Genomic DNA, 23,473 nt, shown 5'->3' with positions numbered 1-23,473 from the left:
CATATGAATGATTTCATCTTGTCTACCAAGGTGATCTGTGCGCTTCATCTTAATCAGTCTCTGTTCTTGTGGACTTTCAGAGAAGGAGAATACAGGTACCTTCTCGTCACAAATTACTTTTGGTGTTCTGACCATCTTCAGGTATGTCAAGGGGAAGCAACCAGCAAGGGAGGAAGTGGGACCCCTGGATGATGGAGACAGAAAGGGAGTGGTAAAAGAGGAAAAGGAGATAGCTGATAGGTTAAACGAGTTCTTCACTTCAGTTTTCACGAGGGAGGACACAACAAACATTCCGGAACCCGAGGAGAACGTAAAAGGAAATCAGGATGAAAATCTGGTCCAACTAGAGGTGAGCAAGGTGGATGTCCTTAGGCAGATAGACAGGCTAAAGAGTGACAAATCGCCAGGTCCGGACAGCATTCACCCAAGGGTACTCAAGGAACTAAGGAACGAAATAGCTGAGCCACTTCGACAAATATGCAACCTATCCTTAAAAACTAGAAAGATTCCGGAAGACTGGAAAATAGCAAATGTCACGCCCATCTTCAAGAAAGGCTCAAGGGGAGACCCAGGAAACTACAGGCCGATGAGCTTGACCTCGGTCCCGGGAAAGATGATGGAAGCGCTGATTAAAGACAGCATCTGGGAACACGTCGAAAACCCTGGGCAGCTAAAGTCGAGCAAGCATGGCTTCTGCAAGGGCAGGTCATGCTTCACAAACTTATTATACTTCTTTGAGGGGGTAAACAGCCAGGTGGATAAAGGGGAATCTATAGACATCATTTACCTTGACTTCCAAAAAGCCTTCGACAAGGTACCACACGAAAGACTGCTAAGGAAGCTATGGAACCACGGGGTGCAAGGGGAGGTCCACCGATGGATCAAAAACTGGCTGGCGGACAGGAAACAGAGGGTTGGAGTAAAGGGCCATTACTCAGACTGGCAATGGGTCACGAGCGGATTTCCGCAGGGGTTGGTGCTGGGACCGCTCCTGTTCAATATATTTATTAACGACCTGGAGGCAGGAAAAAATGTGTGGTTATTAAATTTGCAGATGACACCAAACTATACAGCAGGATTGAAAACATGGAGGACTGCAAAGATCTCCAAAAAGATCTGACAGCGCTGGAAGAGTGGGCCAAAAAGTGGCAAATGAGCTTCAACATAGGGAAATGCAAGGTCATGCATGTAGGGAAAAAGAACCCGATGTTCACTTACAAAATGGGGGGATCACCGCTAGGGGTGAGTAACCTTGAAAGAGACCTGGGAGTGATGGTAGACACATCATTGAAGGCGTCGGCGCAGTGCGCCACAGCCTCAAGGAAGGCAAACAAAATGTTGGGCATCATTAAGAAGGGTATCACGACCAGGACGAAGGAAGTCATCCTGCCACTGTATCGTGCAATGGTGCGCCCGCACCTAGAGTACTGTGTCCAGTACTGGTTGCCGTACCTCAAGAAGGACATGGCGGTACTTGAGAGTGTCCAGAGAAGAGCAACTAAGCTAATAAAGGGTATGGAGGACCTCTCATATACTGACAGACTGAAAAAGCGGAGACTTAGAGGAGACATGATAGAAAACTTCAAGATCATGAAGGGCATAGAAAGAGTAGACAGGGACAGATTTTTCAAATTATGGGGAACCACAAGTACAAGGGGGCACTCAGAGAAATTGAAAGGGGGAAGGTTTAGAACAAACGCCAGGAAGTTCTTTTTCACCCAGAGGGTGGTGGATACATGGAACGCGCTACCGGAGGATGTGATAAGCAGGAGCACGCTACAGGGCTTCAAAGAAGGTTTGGATAGGTACCTGGAGGACAAAGGGATTGAGGGGTACAGATAGGAGTAGAGGTAGGTTATAGGGATAGGATTAGAGGATTAGAGGCAGTTACAAAATTAGTCAGGGACCACTGTTCAGGCAATAGGCCTGATGGGCCGCCGCGGGAGCGGACCGCTGGGCAAGATGAACCTCTGGTGTGCCTCAGCGGAGGCAACTTCTTATGTTCTTCTTACTCTTTCTGTTTTCTGGACGCAGTAATGGTTCAGTTGTTTCTAAGGCTCAGTAACACGCTGGATTAGGGAGATATTTATTTCAGTTTATATGCTTTTTGTTAAGCAGCTTCCTTCATTTAGGGCTCCTTCTACCAAAGTGGTGGCAGCTTCTTGGATGAAGACTACATGCTTTTCATTTCATGAAATTTGTAGAGCAGCGAGTTGGTCCTTTATCGACTGGATGTGACGGCTTATTCTGACACTTCCTTTGCAGCTTCAGGTATTACGGGAGCGATAGTTGCTTCCCTCCCTACTTTGCTAAGACCCACTTGTCTCAATTCATCTGCTGCTGGTGCTAAGGAAGGAAAAATTATGCTTTGTCTGATAATTTTCTATCCTTAAAGTTTAGACGTAGCAGATGAATCCAGGGTCCTTTCCTGTCTGAGATTTTCAGGGTTATGTATGGGTTTTTGGATACCATTTTTGGTCAGTAATGATAGTTAGGTTTTCGAAAAGTGGTTCAGTGATCAAGAAACAGCTGTGTGGGTAAGGTGTTTACTTGGATCACTTTCCTGATGATTTACAAAGAGCAATACTGGTTGATGAGGAGGCTGAATATCCAATAAAGCTGAGTTCAGCTCAGTTCTCTCTATCTCCACCTTCTAACACAGTGGTTCCCAACCCTGTCCTGGAGGACCACCAGCTAGTCAGGTTTTCAGGATAGCCCTAATGAATATGAATGGAACAGATTTGCATGCCTGCCACCTCCATGATATGCAAATCTCTCTTATGCATATTTATTAGGGCTATCCTGAAAACCTGACTGGCATGTGGTCCTCCAGGACAGGATTGGGAACCACTGTTCTAGTAGATGTACACAACCCACTTGTCTCTGGATTCATTTGCTGCGTCTAAAGGAAAGAAAATGATCAGTCAAGACCTAATTTTTCCTTGTCCATTATCTTGATCCAGTGGCTCTTCCTGATGTACTGTGGTTGAGTGAAGAGCTGGAGGGGCCCGTCTCCCTGCCTAGAAAACATGAACCTATGGTCCCAATACAGTTCAAGAGCTAGAGGGAAGTGCTCGCATTATGGGAACTGTCACATTCCTGTTTATAGAAATTCTGATAGAAGGCAAACCTTTTGCTCAGTTTTCACCCGCGAGGCGCAGGGATCCGGCCCTCAACTACCAACAGGGGATAGCTCGATAGACCCGTTTTGCAGCTTCGAGATAACGCCCAATAGTGTCTACAGTGAACTATCCAAACTCAAGGTTCACAAAGCCATGGGGCCAGACAACATACACCCCAGAGTACTCAGAGAGTTAAAAGACACCTTGGCGAAACCACTATCAACACTCTTCAATCTCTCCCTTAGCAAAGGAAAAGTCCCGCTAGACTGGAAAACGGCTAATGTCATTCCACTCCACAAAAAAGGAAGTAGGACGGAAGCTACGAACTACAGACCAGTGAGTCTCACATCAATAGTAAGCAAACTAATGGAAACTCTAATCAAACACCAATTGGATGGGGTCCTTAACGAGGGGAATCTGCGAGATCCCCGTCAACATGGGTTTACAAAGGGGAGGTCCTGTCAATCCAACCTGATCAGCTTCTTTGACTGGGTGACGAGGAAGCTGGATATTGGGGAGTCCCTGGATGTCGTGTACTTGGATTTCAGCAAAGCATTCGATAGCGTACCACACCGCAGGTTGTTGAGCAAGATGAGCTCTATAGGTTTGGGAGATACCTTGACTACATGGGTGGGGGACTGGCTAGGAGGTAGACTTCAGAGGGTGGTGGTGAATGGCTCCCCCTCCGAAACGACAGAGGTGTTAAGTGGAGTGCCGCAGGGCTCGGTCTTGGGCCCAATCTTGTTCAACATCTTCATAAGGGACTTGGCTGAAGGGCTTCAGGGTAAATTAACGTTATTCGCCGATGATGCCAAATTATGCAATATAGTGGACAAGAACACAACAGGACCTGACAACAAATCCAAGACCGATAGTATGGCACACGACCTCCTCCTACTGGAGAATTGGTCCAGGACCTGGCAACTAAACTTCAATGCCAAAAAATGCAAGGTCATGCACCTTGGCAACAAAAATCCATGTAAGACTTACACTCTTAATGGTGAGATCCTAGAGAGAACTGTAGCGGAACGAGACTTAGGGGTGATCATCAGTGAGGACATGAAGACTGCAACTCAGGTGGAGAAAGCTTCATCTAAAGCCAGACAAATCATGGGTTGCATACGAAGGAGTTTCGTCAGCCGTAAGCCCGAAGTCATAATGCCATTATATAGGTCCATGGTGAGACCCCATCTGGAATACTGTGTACAATTCTGGAGACCACATTACCGCAAAGATGTGCTGAGACTAGAGTCGGTCCAGCGAATGGCCACACGGATGGTCACGGGGCTCAGGGATCTCCCGTATGAGGAACGGCTGAATAAACTGCAGCTCTACTCCCTTGAGGAACGCAGAGAGAGGGGGGACATGATCGAGACATTCAAGTACCTCACGCGCCGTATCGAGGTGGGGGAGGATATCTTCTTCTTCAAGGAACCCACGTCAACACGAGGGCATCCATGGAAAATCAGGGGAGGGACATTACATGGCGACACCAGGAAATACTTCTTCACCGAGAGGGTAGTGGATCGATGGAATGGTCTTCCGATGCAGGTGATTGAGGCCAGCAGTGTGCCTGATTTTAAGACTAAATGGGATCGAAAGGTGGGATCTCTTCGCAAAGAGAGGTAGAGGAGGGTCATTGATGTGGGCAGACTTGATGGGCCTTGGCCCTTATCTGCCGTCACCTTCTATGTTTCTATGTTTCTAACCTATGATTTGTGTGGCAAAACATTAACACTGCTACCTCTTTTTTTTTTAATAATGTAGAGGGGAAGAAGGGCAAACACAAGCCATGCTTATTGTGCCTTTCTATTAAGGGAACTGTAGAGTAAACAGAAGGGTGGAACTTGAAGGGCTGAATTCACACAATGATGTTGCTTTTTAACACCTCAGTAATGCACTCTTGCTGTTTGATCTTAACCATTCCAGACTCCCCTTGTATTTATTCTTTTTCCTTATGTTTCTCTTGTTCCCCAGCTGTCATGAATTCCATTATGCTTTTAGTTGCTGTGCAGCGGCTGCCAACAGGTGACTTTGTACTCTTAGATTCAGACTAATCCTTCGGCCTGCACAACATGTGCATCTATAAATATACCATTACAGTTTGGCTCTTCAATAGGGCTGATCTGAAACTTCCTGCTTCCTTTTTTCTCCCAGGTTTAAAGATCAGCTTTGTTATGCTTAAAGGCAAGTGGCAAGTTTAAAAGTAGCATTTCATGAAGTAAAGGGTATGATATTAAGTTTCTCTGGTTTACAAATACATGTGGAAAACTTGCCAGAGTTGGGTGCTTTCACAGTGATTACGCCCCAAAGCACTGTAGTACACTTCTCCCTCCATATTCACAATTTTAGCATTCGCGGTTTTGATTATTCACGGTTTTTAGCTTGCTGGCTCCTCCACCCAAATTACATCAGCTTGCATAGAGAAATCGCTGATTCCCAACACTTTCTTCACCGTGTTTTGCCTCTCCTTCAGGAACAGACCAGGTCTCCCACCCTGTTATTCGCGGTTTCACCATATTCACGATGGTTTTTAATAGAAAACAGCAAATAACATATACAAAAGTTATTTGCGGTTTTACTGTATTTGCAGTTCTGTTAATCCCCTATCACAGCGAATACGGAGAGAGAAGTGTAACTATTATTATCCCAGGACAAGCAGGCAGCATATTCTTTACGCATGGGTGACGTCACCGACGGAGCCCACGGTACGGACCTTTTTACTAGAAAGTTCTAGTTGGCCGCACCGCGCGTGCGCGAGTGCCTTCCCGCCCGACGGAGGAGTGCGTGGTCCCCAGTTTCTTCGTTTCCGCGGAGCGAAGAAGACGTGTGTTTTTCAACGTCGTTGAAATACTCCTTTTGCCTTCCCGCTCGCGTTCTTTTTTCGATTTTTTCACCTTCGGGTGCTTTTTTCTTTCTATTACAAAAAAAAAAAAAAAAAAAATTTCTTTCTTTTGATTTATTTTTCGTTCCTGCCCCGGCGGGGCCTGTTAGCACGATCCAGGCCTCGGGGTTTGATTTTGCGGAGGCCGTGTTCCCATTCATGCCCCCGCAGCCCGGTTTTAAGAAGTGCCAGCGGTGTGCACGCCCGATCTCCCTCACTGATCCACACAACTGGTGCTTACAGTGCTTGGGACCGGATCATCGGGCGGATTCCTGCACCCGCTGTGCCACTCTTAAAAAACGCACTTTGAAGAATCGTCAAATCCAACAAAATCTACTTTTCGGCACCGGCCCGACTATGGATTCGACCTCTTCATCTGCGGCACCGTCGAAATCGACACCGACCACTTCGACACCGCCTGAGTCGACATCGGCGCCCCCGGCGCCAGGTAAGCCGGCTAAGAAGCCTTCCACCCTTGAGCGCCCTCCCTCTTCGGGGACGACACCAGTCCTTTCGGCTCCACGCCGAGCCAAAAAACGCTCCACTCCGATTTCGGTGAGTGCCTCGTCATCGGCCCCCTCATCGCCGGAGTGTAGAGCGGCACCTATGGAACCAAAGAAGAAAAAAGTGGTTCCGGTGCCTCCCTTGGATGACCGCATTGCGGCCATCCTCCAGGACAAGTTGCAGGAACAACTCCACAAGCAACTTAAGCAGCTCTTACCCTCTATCTTGGCACCGCTGCTCTCGGTACCAGACCGGCCCGAGCCCCATACCGTCCAACCGGTATCCACCCCTTCGGTACCTATGGACTCCTCCATGCCCATTCTCTCGGCACCGCATCTCCACTCCCATGCCGAGGCTATGGCCTTGACGACGACCGATCCTCCTCGGGACCGGGCAGGGCACCGGTCTCCTCACGACTCTGACCGGCACCGTACTTCTCGGGACCGAGACAGGCACAGGTCTACATCACCCGGTAACGTCTCGGTACGCTCAGGCAAATCTTTGTCTAAAACTCACCATGCCGAGCCTTCCACTCCAGTCTCTCGACACGCGCATACCGATGTCAGAGACCCGGACCTATGGGAACAATCCCCCACCGGTACCGAGGAGGATGCATCGTCGTCGGACGAAGAGCCTTCGGCACCCGATACCGCATCTAAACCTGAACAATCTTCCTTCTCAAAATTCCTCAGGGAGTTGTCGGGTGCTTTGTCTTTGCCACTGGAATCTGACTCTAAGAAGTCACAAGCTTTCCTGGAGGCACTAGATTTTGATCAACCTCCCAAGGAGTTCCTAAAGTTGCCCGTGCATGATATCTTACGGGAAACTTTTTATAAAAATTGGGAGAACCCGTTGACTGTTCCTGGGGCTCCCCGTAAATTAGACAGCCTCTATAGGGTTATACCAATCCCAGGATTTGATAAACCCCAACTCCCTCATGAGTCTCTCCTGGTGGAGTCCACTTTAAAAAAGACTCAGGGCTCTAGTGTCTATGCCTCCACCCCTCCTGGCAGAGAGGGCAAAACTATGGACAAGTTTGGCAAGCGGCTCTATCAGAATGCCATGCTTGCCAACAGGGCAAACAACTACTCGTTCCATTTTTCATTCTATCTCAAACATCTGGTAATGCAACTTTCCGCCATGCAAAAGTACATGCCAGAGCATAAAGTCCCACTTTTCCAACAGCATGTCTCCAGCCTGCTTCAATTGAGAAAATTTATGGTGCGCTCTATCTACGACTCCTTTGAGCTCACCTCCCGTGCATCTACCATTGCCGTGGCCATGCGCCGCCTAGCCTGGCTCAGGGTCTCTGATCTGGATGTCAACCATCAAGACCGATTAGCCAACGCCCCATGCCTTGGTGATGAATTGTTCGGAGAGTCCCTGGATACCACCACGCAAAAACTCTCTGCCCATGAGACCAGATGGGACACTCTCATTAAACCTAAGAAAAAGGCTCCACCTGCTCGCCCTTACAGGCCACAGACCTCATACCAGCGCAGGTTCTCCGCTAGGCCGCTCAATCCACCTCCACAGCAACCCAGGCGGGCCCGCCAACACCAGCACGCCCAGGCTCGTGCCCAGTCTAACCAACCGGCCAAGGCTCTTCCTCCTGCTAAACCTTCTCAGCCCTTTTGACTCCTCTCTCCAGGGCTTAGCCAGTCTTCCACCCTCATTGCCTCTTCCTCAGCCAATCAGAGGCAGGCTCCGCATCTTCATCAGCCGTTGGGAGGTCATCACATCGGACCAGTGGGTCCTAAACATCATCCGCCACGGCTACTCTCTCAACTTCCAGACTCTTCCACCAGACAATCCTCCCGTAGAGTCTGCTTCTCTTTCAACTCAAACCCCCCTCCTCCTGAGGGAGGTCCAATCCCTCCTTCTCCTCAATGCCATCGAAGAAGTACCTCTGGAACAAAGGGGCCGGGGATTCTACTCCCGTTACTTTCTAGTTCCAAAAAAGACAGGAGACCTGCGTCCCATTCTCGACCTCCGGGACCTCAACAAGTGTCTCGTCAAGGAGAAGTTCAGAATGCTCTCCCTTGCCACACTGTACCCTCATCTCTCTCGGAACGACTGGCTATGTTCCCTGGACCTCAAGGAGGCCTACACTCACATCCCAATCAATCCATCCTCACGTCGCTACCTACGGTTCCAGGTGCACCATCGCCATTATCAGTACAAGGTGCTACCTTTTGGCCTGGCATCATCTCCCAGAGTGTTCACCAAATGCCTCATTGTGGCGGCGGCCTTCCTCAGGTCTCACAACCTCCAGGTGTTTCCCTACTTGGACGATTGGTTAGTGAAAGCACCTACGTCTCCACTTGTGCTACAAGCCACTCATCATACCATCTCTCTCCTCCATCTGCTGGGGTTCGAGATCAACTACCCCAAGTCGCATCTGCTTCCCACACAGCGCCTTCAGTTCATTGGAGCAGTTCTCGACACCACACTAATGAGGGCGTTTCTCCCCTCCGACCGTCAGCGGAATCTGCTCCGCCTGTGTCGTCAGGTGCTCCTTCATCACTCCATTTCTGCCAGACAGATGATGGTCCTCCTGGGCCACATGGCCTCGACGGTGCATGTGCTTCCCCTGGCACGATTCCACCTCAGGACACCTCAATGGACTCTGGCCAACCAGTGGTCACAGACCTCGAATCTTCTTTCTCATCCCATCTCTGTGACATCGTCTCTTCAGCGATCTCTACAATGGTGGTTGGACTCCTCAAATCTTTCCAGGGGCCTTCTTTTCCATCTGCCCCCGCATTCCATGATCATCACCACGGATGCCTCCCCTTATGCATGGGGAGCTCACCTGGGAGACCTTCGCACCCAAGGTCTTTGGACCCCGCAGGAGCGTCTCCATCACATCAATTTCCTGGAACTACGAGCCATGTTCTATGCTCTCAAGGCCTTCCAGCACCTTCTTTGCCCTCAGGTTCTGCTTCTGTGCACGGACAACCAAGTTGCCATGTACTACATCAACAAACAGGGCGGCACCGGATCTCGCCTCCTTTGTCAGGAGGCTCTTCGCATTTGGACCTGGGCCACGGCCCGCAGTCTCTTCCTCAAGGCTGTCTACATCCAGGGCGAACAGAACTCCCTGGCCGACAATCTCAGCCGCATCCTTCAACCTCACGAGTGGACTTTGGATCCTCCCACGCTCCACTCCATCTTTGCTCGCTGGGGCACTTCGCAGATAGACCTATTTGCAGCTCCTCACAACCATCAGCTGCCCCAGTTCTGCTCCAGACTCTTCTCTCCTCATCGTCTGGCCCCGGATGCATTCCTTCTCGACTGGACGGATCGGTTCCTCTATGCCTTTCCTCCTCTGCCTCTGATGTTGCGGACTTTGTCCAAACTCCGCAGGGACGGAGCCACCATGATCCTCATAGCTCCACGGTGGCCTCGTCAACACTGGTTCTCCCTTCTACTTCAACTCAGCTCCAGGGAGCCCATTCCTCTACCTGTGTTTCCTACTCTACTTACACAGCAACATCAGTCTCTACTACATCCCAATCTGTCTTCCCTCCACCTGACAGCTTGGTTTCTCTCGGGCTGACCTCTTCAGGAAATCTGTCTCAGCCTGTCCGTCTCATTTTGGACGCCTCCAGGAAGCCGGCCACCCTCCAATGTTACCATCAGAAGTGGACCAGGTTTTCCTCTTGGTGCCTCCGTCATCATCACAATCCCACCTCCTTAGCGGTGGAAACTGTCCTGGACTACTTACTCTCCCTGTCCAACGCAGGCCTCAAGTCTACCTCAATCAGAGTCCATCTCAGTGCCATCACGGCATTCCATGAGCCTGTTCTAGGAAAACCTCTCACGGCTCACCCTCTGGTTTCCCGATTCATGAGGGGCCTCTTCAACGTCAAACCACCTCTGAAGCCTCCTCCGGTCGTCTGGGACCTGAATGTGGTTTTGTCTGCCCTCATGAAACCTCCCTTTGAGCCTCTTGCCACAACTTCGCTCAAATTTCTGACATGGAAGGTTCTTTTCCTCATTGCCATCACCTCTGCCAGGAGGGTTAGTGAGCTTCATGCACTGGTTGCCGATCCACCGTTCACTATTTTTCACCATGACAAGGTGGTTCTGCGCACCCATCCAAAGTTCCTTCCAAAGGTGGTCTCAGCCTTCCACCTCAACCAGTCCATTGTTTTGCCTGTGTTCTTCCCGAAGCCTCATTCACATCCCGGGGAACAGGCATTGCACACTCTTGACTGCAAGCGTGCCCTAGCTTACTATCTCGATCGTACAAGGGCTCACCGCTTGTCCCCTCAGCTCTTCCTGACCTTCGATCCGAATCGTTTGGGTCGACCGGTCTCTAAACGGACGCTATCCAACTGGCTTGCAGCTTGCATCGCGTTCTGTTACGCTCGGGCCGGTCTGTCACTAGACGGTGCTGTCACGGCCCACAGGGTAAGAGCTATGGCCGCTTCTGTTGCTTTCCTCCGTTCCACACCCATTGAGGAAATCTGCAAGGCGGCCACCTGGTCCTCAGTTCACACATTCACTACTCACTACTGTCTGGATGCTTCTCCAGACGGGATGGGCACTTCGGCCAATCTGTACTTCAGAATTTGTTTTCCTAATGGCCAACCATCCCTCCTCCCTCTTTGTTAGCTTGGAGGTCACCCATGCGTAAAGAATATGCTGCCTGCTTGTCCTGGGATAAAGCACAGTTACTTACCGTAACAGGTGTTATCCAGGGACAGCAGGCAGATATTCTTACGACCCACCCACCTCCCCGGGTTGGCTTCTTAGCTGGCTTATACTAACTGGGGACCACGCACTCCTCCGTCGGGCGGGAAGGCACTCGCGCACGCGCGGTGCGGCCAACTAGAACTTTCTAGTAAAAAGGTCCGTACCGTGGGCTCCGTCGGTGACGTCACCCATGCGTAAAGAATATCTGCCTGCTGTCCCTGGATAACACCTGTTACGGTAAGTAACTGTGCTTATTGGCACCTTAAATGTAGCTACACACTCTTACCACCAAGAAAAAAACATTATACAAACGTAACTTTCTTAATTAGAATATGATATTTCTTTTACACTGTTATTTTTTATGTTTGCTCCCATATTTGTCTCATTCACCTTGTACGAGTAAGATGATACTATTTGGCAACTAACACTATACCTGTGTGTGAAATATTTGTGAGGTTTAAATGAAAAGTAATGCCTCTAGCTCCATAATTCTTAACAAACGAATGCACGACGCATGTTGTCAAGAAGTGTCTGTGCGAAGAGGCTGTTGCTTGTGAAGTGGAAACATGCGTTAGTGCAGAATGGTTTTATTCCTTGCAATATTTTTCATTTACTATAATAATAATTTTATTTCTTATATACCGCTATACCATAAGTTCAAAGCGGTTTACAACAAGTTACATACAATGAGAGTAAGAGATGTTTACAACGAGATACATACAATGAGAGTAAGAGATGTTTACAACAAGAAGTAAGAGATGTTTACAACGAGATACATACAATGAGAGTAAGAGATGTTTACAACAAGAAGTAAGAGATGTTTACAACGAGATACATACAATGAGCGTATGAGATGTAAGGGGAACAGAAAATGTACTTTCTGGGATACAAATTGCAAATGGAAGAGAACCAAGATGGTTTGAATCAAAAGGAAGTATCTAGTTAGAGATTGGGGTGCAGGGGAAAACAATTTGGGTGGAATACCTTTACAAATGGGAAGAAGGATGAGTTAATCTAAAATGAAGAGAATTGGGGATTGGGATGAGGATAGCTGAGGGGGATTGGGCAAGAATTTGGAATTAGAATTTGTTAAAGAGACGGGTCTTCAGTGATTTTCTGAAGTCGGCGTAAGAAGTGGCCTCGAGAATGGGTTTTACGAGCCATGTGTTCAGTTTGGCTGCCTGGAATGATAACATTCTGTCTAGGAACTTCTTGTAAAGACATGATTTCAGGGATGGGTAATTAAAGAGATTATATGTCCGTCTCCATAAGTATTCTTTACTTTTCATTTAACTCTGGTATTTCATTGTCTTTTATTTAAAGGAAAAACTCAGTAAGAATGTTTTTTTATGATGGTGAAGTGCAATCTTATATCCTGCCAAATCTTAATTACTACTACTGTACTACTATTTATCATTTCTATAGCACTGAAAGTCGTATGCAGCATTGTACATTTAGCATGTAATAGACTTCCCTGCTCAGAAGAACTTATAATCTAATTTGGACAGACAGATAGGACATATAGGAGTTGCAGAGTTTCTTGCAGAGAGAATGATAGGATGGACATAGTTATCTTACGGTCAGTGGGAAGTAGCAGTTGAAAGTAGCCTCAAAAAATGGGCTAGAGATGGAGCTTGACATATTGACTCGAGCAGTCTGTTCAGGCATACAATGCAGCAAGATGGAAGGGTACGGAGTCTGGAGTTGGCAGAAGAGGAGAAGGGTACGGATAAGAGAGACTTCTAGGTGGGTTACATGCAACATAGAAACATGATATCGGATAAAGGCCAAACGGCCCATCCAGTCTGCCCATCCGCAGTAACCATTATCTCTTTCTCTCTCCGAGAGATCCCATGTACCTATCCCAGGCCCTCTTGAATTCAGACACAGTCTTTGACTCCACCACCTCTTCCAGGAGACTGTTCCACGCATCTACCACCTTTTCTGTAAAAAAGTATTTCCTTAGATTACTCCTGAGCCTATCACTCTCTTAACTTCATCCTATGCCCTCTCATTCTGAAGTTTCCTTTCACATGAAAGAGACTCGACATAGAATTTTGTATAGAGTTAAATACTGTATGTTAAAAAGAAATTATACATGCTAAATAAAGTTATCAAATTATGCATACAGTCTGTGGTAATATATCATAAATAGCAGCTGACCATTGACATTAACTTTGTTTCAGGTGACTTGTATTTTTAGTCTGTCTCTTTGGACCCTTGGTAGGGATTTCTTAAAAAGACATGTTTTTAGATTTCTGCCAAACTGTGTGTATACTGTGGTTGTGCAAATTACGACAGTGAGCCAAGTCAGCGCCAGTCAGATCTGTAGTGACCATGTCTGAACTGACAGGGTAGCACTGAGGTGACCTCCACAGCCTATGCCCTGAAATGACCAAGGCAAAGGTGGATATAGTATGCAGAGGAAACATTGTTGGCCTAGAAGATGCGTATACTTTGATGGCAGTCTAGAAGGACCATATAGGCCCTCAGTCAGCGTCAGCGCCCACTCATGTTATGAGAGATTGTAGCATGGTAGACATAGTATGGCAACCATAGTTTGGTAAATATGGTGTATAGTAAATGACAGTAGCTAAAGACCCGAATGGTCCATCCAGTCTGCCCAACCTCTTACCCTCTCTTTAAATTACTGATTTAATTTAAAATTTTCTCCTTAGCTCTTTCTGGGCCAGAACCCAAAACTCTGCCTGGTAGTGTGCTTAGGTTCCATCTACTGAAGTCTCTGTCAAAGCTCATTCCAGCCCATCTAAACCATCGCGGTCGTTGAAGCCTTCCCCACCCCGCTATAATCTAGTTCAGGGGTCCCCACACTTTTTGGGCTTGCAAGCTACTTTTAAAATGACCAAGTCAAAATGATCTACGAACAATACAATTTTAAAAAATACAAAGCACACTGTACGTAGAAAAAATGTTAATTATCATTTATATTCCGGGGTTTTTTCAAAGAGGTCAAGGCAGATTTCTTTATGCAATGTCACCTCAGTAACAACTATACAAAAATAGACAAATTTACCCCCTCTCTTTTTACTAAACCACGATAGCAGATTTTAGTGCAGGGAGTTGCGCTGAATGCCCTGTGCTGCTCTCGACGCTTATAGGCTCCCTGCGCTAAAAACCGCTATTGTGTTTTAGTAAAAGGGAGCCATAATGCAAAATATAGACAGCAGATATGAATTCTCAAAACGGACATATTTTGAACACTAAATTGAAAATAAAAATCATTTTTCCTACCATTGTTGTTTGGTGATTTCATGAGTCTCTGTAGACCATGGTTCTGCAGAGCTGCTGCTACTACAACAACTAGGCACTTGGTGAAGACTCTTGGAGATGATGCCAGGCCAAAGGGTAGCACTCTGTATTGGAAATGCAGATTTCCCACCCGAAATCTGAGGAACTTGCGAGAGGCTGGATGAATGGGAATGTAAGCCTCTTTGAGATCTAGAGAAGATAACCAATCGTTCTGATCTAGAAGGGAATAGAGGGATGCCAGAGACAACATGCAAAATTTTTCTCTGACAAGAAATTTGTTGAGAGCTCTAAGGTCCAAAATAGGTCGCAGATCTCCCATCTTCTTTGGAACAAGGAAGTAATGAGAGTAAAACCCCCTCCTCTGCTGTTCCAGGGGAACTTCCTCGATGGCAAGGAGAAGAAGCAGAGCTTGAGCTTCCTGAAGAAGAAGGGTGGTCTGCGACGGATTGGAAGGATACTCTCTTGGGGAAAAATCTGGTGGAACCTGGATGAAGTGAAGAGAGTAACCTTCCCTGATGATAGTGAAGATCCAGAGGTCGGATATGAGTTTTCAAGCAAAGTCCTAGGCATCGTCATAGACTCCTCTCTCTCCTTCAATGATCACCTCAACTCCTTGGTAAAAATATGCTTCTTTAGCCTTCATATGTTGAGGAAAGTGAGATCCTGCTTTCATCATTCTCACTTCGCCGTCCTCGTTCAATCCACCATCCTCTCTAGACTGGACTACTGCAACTCCATCTTTATAAGCCTAACAAAGAAAAACCTCCATAGACTTAAGTTAATTCAGAACGCCGCGGCCAAGCTTATTTTCGCAAAAGGCAAGTTCGATCACGTCTCCCCACTCCTCTCCAAGCTTCACTGGCTCCCAGTATACTCCAGAGTCCTCTATAAATGTGCCTGCTTAGCCTTCATGGCGTCCTTCTCCCGTTATCCCACTCTTTTGGAATTCCTCAAACCCACACTCCACTAGACCCTCCCAAAAACTGAAACTATCTTTCCCTCTATAAAAGGTATATCTCGCGCAGGAAAACTTGGAACATCCCTCCCCTTTAGAACCACAGAACTCTGGAACAACCTCTCATCCCCACTCAGAAATTCAAGCTCCTTCCAATCCTTCCGCAAACACTTGAAAACTTGGCTCTTTTCAAAAATCTAATCACCTCCCGTTCTCTAGTACCCTGTCCCTCTCTATCTTCTTAGTCCCTCTCCTATATCCCTTCATTGTAGTTCCTTTCCTCTTAACTTCTGTAAACCGTGCCGAGCTCTGTGCTTGCGGAGATGGCGCGGTATACAAACCTAAGGTTTAGTTTAATTTAGTTTAGGATATAATGAGCTCCCATCATTGGTAAAAAAGATGGAGATGACCTCCAATGAGAAGAGGAGAGGATAGAGGCAGAACGATTGAGGTTATGCATCGTATTAGATGCAGAAGTCTGAGGTTTTTGCTGCCTTGGTTGCTGCTGCTGTTGTTTCTTAGGGGGCGCCTTGAATAAGGAGCCGCCCGCTGGGGAAAACTCCTCTAGTAGGATGGAAGAGGTCTGGAAATCTTAAAAGTAAAAGGCTTAGGCTTTGGCCTGATAGAAGCAAATGATTTATTGGTAGCTGCCTCGATAGAGTCATCAAACAATTCAGTGCCCTGGCAAGGGATGTTGGCCAGGCGATCTTGAAGGTTCGGGTCCATGTCTACCGTGCGAAGCCAAGCCAAGCAAAGCAGCGCATAGCCACCGAGTAGGCAGTGACTCTTGATAGACTTACGTTGCCTTCACGTTCTACCTGCTTCCCAATGCCGTAAACAGGACGCAGAAGCACTGGGCCGACTAGCCTTCACCCCCCCCACCCACCCAACGTCAATTCTGATGTCAGAGAGGAAGTTCCTGGCCAGCCAATCGCTGCCTGGCTGGTCCGGAACTTCCTCTCCGAAGTAAATTGATGTCGGTGGGGAAGGCTGGTCGGCCTGGCGCTTCAGCGTTCTGTTTATGGCGTCGGGAAGCAAGGAGAGCTCAGAACTCAGCGGCGGTGGCTTGGGGTCCTGTTCCTTGATGGCAGTGGCTTGGGGGAGGGCATGGAGAAAGAAAGAAAGGGGGCAGGCAGGGAGACAGAAAGAAAGAAGGGAAACAGAAAGAAAGAAAATGGGGCAGGGAGAGAGAAAGACAGATAGAAAGGGGACAGGGAGACAGAAAGAAAGAAGGGGGGCAGGGAGAAAGAAAGAAAAGGAAGGGGGCAGGGAGAGAGGAAAAAAAGTTTTGGGAGGGAATGAGGTCTGGAGGAGAGGAGACTTAAAGAGGTGAAGAAATATTGGATGCACAGTCAGAAGAAGAAAGTGCAACCAGAGACTCATGAAATCACCAGACCACAAAGGTAGGAAAAATGATTTTATTTTCAATTTAATGATCAAAATGTGTCCGTTTTGAGAATTTATATCTGCTGTCAATATATGAAAGTTTTTTATGCCTATGATGGGGAAGAAGTAGGATCTTGTGACTCACCCAATACTGAGGCTTTTTCTTTCATTTAGCATTCATTTCTTTGGTGTCTGATTATCTTTTTGTGGAATGTTTTTTCTTATTTGCCTTGATATTATCACCTCGTATTATTGTGTTACAAGTATTCATTTCATGCATCCTGAGAACCATGTCTCATGGTCCTTGAGGAAGACACGAACTATGTTGCCTTGTGTGAGGACAAATAGATTGGTTTCAGATGTCAAATGGGTGGAAAGGCAGTCAGTCCTGTGACTATGTGCCAGTGGTGGAGGTGAAGGCAAAATGGATTTCAATATGGAGTAAGCATAATGCAAGCTGAGGTAAACCCAGACATAAGAAGGATTAGTGGCATTACATAAAATAAACATGGGGATAGTAATTGGGCCATGTGGTTTTTATTACAGGGCCCACCTCTTTGACTGTGCTGTTTTGTGTACCTTTTATTGTATCTTCAGTTCAGGATTTGGCATCATGAACTTTCATTCATAATTAACATGAGGATTTTCTTCACCGTTTCTTATATCCTTAGTGTACCTAGTTTGGTCATGGCAGTGTTGGTTGTGGGGTAGTGGCCATGTACCAGGACTCCTTCCTGGATCCCTGCAAGGGCCTTTAAGCAATGGCCATAACTCCTTTCCTAACCCCGTTGACCCAGCCTACCCAGGGGGCAGAAAATTGAACCAAGGATCTCCCACTTGGCAAGCACAACACTGTCACCAGGCTAGACTACACTTTTTATGAGTTTACTGTTTTATTATGCAGGAAAAAAAAATCAGTTGCTGATTGCATCTTTTATAAGGCTATCAAAAATTGAACAGTTAAGTTAAAAAAAAAAGATTGATTGGCAAATCTTGGGATTTTTGTAAGTCCTTGCAGTAAGGAGTTATTCATCTTCCCAACATTTCAATGGAGCTGTGGATTGAAATGTTGATAAATTTTCTATTCATGCTATCGTGTGCTTACATAATGAACAAATGGTGATTTAATGAACTTGTAGAGTTCTGTCATCCATTTCTCTCTTAATTTTCTTTCATTTTCAGAAGTTGGAGGAGGTTGGTTGGTCATGGCCAATGAAGCTGCCATGCTTCTGAGGGGCCTTTGGAAGCTCAGCAGGGCAGTTCTGGAGACCCAGGCAGAGCAGCTGCAGCAGACTAGACTGGGAGAGAAGGCTTCAGGCCTAACCAGGATATGGCAAGTGAGAGCAGAGCAGGGTTTCGGTGCAGCCATGGGGAAAATGCAGGTAAGGAGGCATGGAAAATCTGCTGGGATGTGTGCTCATTTTGGAAAGAATGGAAGCAGTCTTTAGTTCTTCAGCATAGACTGTACTACTGTGAATGGTCGGTCACTCATATAATATTATGACCAGTTATTGCTCCTGCAATGGGATTTAAATACTGCAGTGCTTATGTGAGGTAATAATTTATTCCTGTTAAAGATTACAAGACAGGATGTACATCTCCATTAAAACTATGTAGTATTTGTATTGTGACTATTTTTAACTTACAGAAACTGGTTATTTCCATGCCATTGCTATGTTGTAAGTTGTCAGGGGTCTCGTTTTGGAGGAGAGCAGCATATAAATAGGAAATGTAATGAAGTATTTCAGTCATTAGTACTTTACATTAGTTGCAATTCCACAGTTACAGTACATGCTCTGTTTGCCCTGGAGACAGGAAGACAATGTCATGTGAATTTCACAGTTTATTATGCAAATATTGCAGATGCTTTTTCCCTGCTATGCTACCTGTCCAGTTTAGGAATAGATACTTTTTTAATACTTGCTTCTCTTTCCTTCACCTAAAAAAAAAGTACCACATTTGTCAATGAAATCCTAAGCAGGATTGGAATCAGTGTGTGGTGTAGATGTGGTTTTCATGGAAGATGAAGCTTTTTCTGTCCTCCATCTATTTTAGATGAAAACTGGGGATCCATGGGATCCCACAAAGGAATAAAAATGTGATTACATTTTTGCTTTTCTCTCCTTGAAAGTGACTTCACTGGAGATGATTTACTACATAAGTATATTGCATTGAATTGCAAAAGAAGAAAATTAAAAATATAAGGCTCTACAGGTATAAATTTCATCCGTGTAAATTGCTCACCTTTTCATACTATCCCCCCCCCTTTTACTAAACCATGACAGCGGTCATGAGCGCAGGGAGCCGCGCTGAATGCTTCGCACTGATTCTAGCGCTCATAGGAACTATTGCGGTTTAGTAAAGGGGGTATGTTACTTAAATTTACTCATAGTAACATAGTGAATGGTGGCCATGTTCTTTGTCCTTTTTAAAGCGAGAGTCATATTTTTTGCTGTAATAGAAATCCTTTATTATCCCAGGACAAGCAGGCAGCATATTCTCTACATGTGGGTGACGTCATCCACGGAGCCCTGTCGCGGACAGCTTTTCAAGCAAACTTGATTGAAGATCTCAAAGTTTGCTAGTGCTGTACCACGCATGCGTGTGCCTTCCCGCTCCACTAGAGGGCGCGTCCCCTCCTCATGGTCTTCAGATCTTAGTTTTCCACGGAGCCAGAAAGCCCTGTCTCTCTTCTCTGTGCTTTTTCTACGTGCCTTTCTTGCACCGCGGCTTCTTATTTTTACTCAGTTCGGGAGTCGCTGTGCTTTTTTTTTGTTTTTACTAGTTTTCGAGTTTCGCTGATTCGGGGGCTCCCGGTTTGCCTTGGCCGCGGTTCTCTCTTTTGACTTATGTCCCGGCCCTTGACCGGGTTTAAAAAGTGCACTCAGTGCGGTCAGGTGATTTTGATCACTGACCCGCACCGCTGGTGCATCTTGTGCCTCGGAGTCAACCATCCTAAGGGCTCTTGCCCTTGTTGCGCTACCCTCCAGCCTCGGGCTCTTAGGAGGCATCGAGCATGGATTGCGGAGCTCTTCGCTATGGAGACTGATCTGCCTGCAGGCCCGGTCTCGGTGTCGGCCTCAAAGACCTCGGTTCCGGGAAAATCTCCCTCGACCTCGAAGACCTCGATGGCCCCGGCCTCGAGGTCCTCCACCGCAGGTAAGTCTCCTCTTCTGTCTTCAGGTTCAGTTCAGCTACCTAAGAAGCCCTCCTCGGAGTCTCTGATCGTCCAGGTGGTGACTGCCTCAACGAAACTACCTGCTAAGGCCTCCAAGCATGCCTCCACCATAAGGGAATGCTCTTCCTCGAGGTCGCCCTCGGTGGAGTGCAATGCCGCACCTGTAGGGCCAAATATGGTCTCGGTGCCGATGTTTGAGGATATGCTTAAGGCTATCATCTCCTCGCAGCTCTCCTCTGCTTTGGCTCGGCTTGCCCCATCCTCGATCTCGCTCGCGGTGGACCAGCCTGAGTGTTGCCTCGAGGGTTCTCGGGGCAAGGGACGTTGGTCTTGGCGTCTGTCCTCGTCTGACTCCTTCCCGCTTCCTTCGCGGCGGGGTTCTCCCGCTGCTCGGCCTCATTCGAGGCACTGGTTGAGGCGTCTTTCTCCCTCGTCCCGGAGACTCGCTAAGAAGCCCAGGGATTCCTCCCCGAGGCGGGGTAGGTCGCCGGGCCCTCGCACTACGGGGTCCATTAAAGCCTTGGACCTGGTGTTGTCTGATCCGAGTCTCCGGCGGTTGCCGGTGCGGTCTTGGACTCCATCCCGTGGGGCACCGGTGTCGGGAGCTTCTACCTCTTTTTCCCGATGCTTGTCATCTTCCCGGGACCCTCCGGGGAGGCGTCGTCGTTCCTCGGTGCCTCGGACCCCTGGGTCCTCGCCTGCGGGGACCTCTAAGTGCAAGCTGTCCTCGACTCTCCCCCCGTTCTTTCAGCGGGGCTTCTTCGACTTCGGTGCTTGTTGACACTGACATGCCTACGCAGTACTCCCGGGAGGCTTCCCCCTCTTTTTCTGCTGCCTTGCAGTCTCGCTCGACCTCCCCCCCTTGAGGGGCGGTCTGAGAGCAAGCCTTCTTCTTTCACCAGATTTGTACTGGACATGGGGAAGGCGTTGAATTTGGACCACCAGTCTGATTCCTGATATACCAAGGAATATTTGGAGGAGATGGAACTTCCCTATCCTCCTAAGGAGTCCTTCAGCTCCCCTTGAATCCGGTGTTGCAACAAACTTTTTTCCGCAACCTGGAGACGCCGTATGCTATCCCGGCCATTCCGTCTAAAATGGAGTCTCGGTACCGGACGGTCCCCTGTAAAGGGTTCGAGAAGGCTCAGCTTTCCCACCAGTCTTTGATGGTGGAGTCTTCCCTCAAAAAGTCTCACCCTTCTAAGGTCTTTGCGGTGGCCCCGCCCGGCCAGGAGGGCAGGACTATGGATAAGTTTGGCAAGCGCCTGTACCAAAATTCTATGATGGCTAACAGGGTCCTTAATTACAACTTTACTTTCACGTCCTATCTTAAGCAGTGCATTAAATTTCTGCCGTCTTTTCAGGATGACTTGCCGGCTTCTGGATACCCTTTCACAGCTTCGGCTTTACATGATCCAGGCTTCCTATGATGCTTTTGAACTTTCTTCTAGGTTCTCTGCCTTTACTGTGGCCATGCATCGCTTGGCGTGGTTACGCATAGTTGATATGGACCCGAACCTGCAGGACCGGTTGGCGAATCTTCTGTGCTTGGGCAACGAACTCTTTGATGATTCCATCGAGGCGGCCACCAAGCGCCTCTCGGAGCACGAGTGCTCCTTTGCCTCCCTGGTACGGGCCAAGGCGAAGCCTGCTCCTCCCAAATTGTATAGGTTGCCTCCTCGGCGCTACCCACAGAAATCAATGTCGGCGTTTTCTAGACCTCCGAGGCGCCAACAGCAGCAGAGGGCCTCTCCGAAGCCTCAGATCCCGGCTGCGGCCAAGCCGGCGCCATCCTTTTGACTGTCTGGGCGGGAGGGGGCTGGCCTCTTTCGCCCTCAAGCCTGCTCCTCTGCCTATCGGGGGCCGTCTCAGCGCTTTCTTTCACCGCTGGGCTCTGATCACTGCGAACAAATGGGTTCCCTCCGTTATCAGGGAGGGGTATTCGCTCCATTTCCGTTCCTCACCTCCGGACAGGCCCTCCAGAGAGTATCCTTCGAGCGGCGCGCAGCTTCCCCTGCTTCTCTGGGAGGCTCAGGCCCTCCTTCGCCTGCGGGCGGCGGAGGAGGTCCCCTGTTGTCAGCGGGGCTCCGGGTTTTACTCCTGGTACTTTCCGGTTCCAAAAAAGACCGGGGACCTTTGCCCCATTTTGGATCTCCGGGGGCTGAACAAGTTCCTGGTCATGGAGAAGTTCCTCATGCTCTCTCTTCCCACTTTATATCCCTTGATGGAAGAGGGGAACTGATTGTGTTCGCTAGACCTGAAGGAGGCTTGCACTCATGTGCCAATTCACCTGGCCTTTCAACGATTCCTTCGCTTTCGGGTGGGGGATCTTCATCTGCAATATCGGGTCCTCCCGTTTGGGCTCGCTTTGTCCCCACGGGTCTTCACAAAATGCCTCGTGGTGGTGGTGGCGGCCCTGAGGTCTCGGGGTCTTCAGGTGTTCCCGTACCTCGACGACTGGCTAATCAAGGCACCGTCGAGGGAGGGGGTTATCTCAGCGACCCGTCAGACTATTATCTTCCTTCAGTGTCTGGGGTTCGAGGTCAACTTCCCAAAGTCCCAGTTGTGCCCCTCTCAGTCCCTGCAGTTTATTGGAGCCGTGCTGGACACAGTTCGCCTCCGGTCGTTTCTGCCTCAGTCTCGGCAGGCCGCCCTCGTTCAGCTCAGTCAACAGGTCTCCCTGAGGACTTTGGTCTCGGCCAGGCAGATGATGATCCTCTTGGGGCACATGGCCTCCACCGTTCATGTGACACCCTTTGCCAGGCTGCACCTCCAGGTGCCTCAATGGACTCTGATGTCCCAGTGGAGGCAGGATCGGGATCCCGTATCTTAGCACATTGCGGTGACTCCCTCCTTGAGACACTCACTCCGTTGGTGGACCAACTCTTACAATCTTTCCAGAGGTTTACTCTTTCTCGTGCCCCCACCTCAGAAAGTCCTAACGACGGACTCCTCGGTGTACGCCTGGGGGGCTCATCTCAATGGCCTTCGGACTCAGGGTCCTTGATCGGATGCGGACCGTCGCTGCCACATCAACTTGCTGGAACTCCGGGCCATTTACAGGGCGATGGTAGCTTTTCGTCACTTGCTGCAGAATCAAATGGTCCTGGTGCGTACGGACAACCAGGTGGCGATGTATTATGTGAACAAACTTCGGCTTTGGGAGTGGGCTATATGTCACAACATCTTCCTTTGCACGGTCTACATCCAGGGCGAGCAAAACTGCCTGGCAGACAGGTTAAGTCGTCTCCTTCAGCCGCACGAGTAGTCGCTCCATTCCTCGACTCTGCGTCAGGTGTTTGCTCGATGGGGGACTCTGCAGATAGACCTGTTCGCTTCGCCCCTCAATCACAAGTTGCCTCGCTTTTGTTCAAGAATCTACTCCCCAGATCGTCTCGAGGCGGATGCTTTCCTTCTGGATTGGATGGGCAGGTATCTCTATGCCTTCCCTCCCTTTCATCTGATTCTGA

The 23,473-nt window shown here is 48.3% G+C and overlaps 1 protein-coding gene across 2 annotated transcripts in view; it reads left to right on the top strand.

Moving 5' to 3' along the window:
- The window catches only part of COQ8A (coenzyme Q8A), a 218,060-nt gene that overhangs the window by 30,399 nt on the left and 164,188 nt on the right, over positions 1 to 23,473 (top strand). Inside the window, exons 1-2 of one of the 2 annotated variants that reach the window (XM_033936781.1) lie at positions 5,105 to 5,150; positions 18,008 to 18,207. In XM_033936781.1, coding sequence (XP_033792672.1) covers positions 5,105 to 5,150; positions 18,008 to 18,207 — 246 coding nt within the window. Of the gene's footprint in view, positions 1 to 5,104; positions 5,151 to 18,007; positions 18,208 to 23,473 lie in introns of those variants that run through there. The other variant, XM_033936782.1, reaches the window with a different exon arrangement.

Source organism: Geotrypetes seraphini, chromosome 3 (genome assembly GCF_902459505.1).
Source record: "Geotrypetes seraphini chromosome 3, aGeoSer1.1, whole genome shotgun sequence".
In the NCBI taxonomy this organism is placed as follows: domain Eukaryota; kingdom Metazoa; phylum Chordata; class Amphibia; order Gymnophiona; family Dermophiidae; genus Geotrypetes; species Geotrypetes seraphini.
Note: the sequence above shows the minus strand (reverse complement) of the source record. Positions and strands in the feature narration are given on the sequence as shown.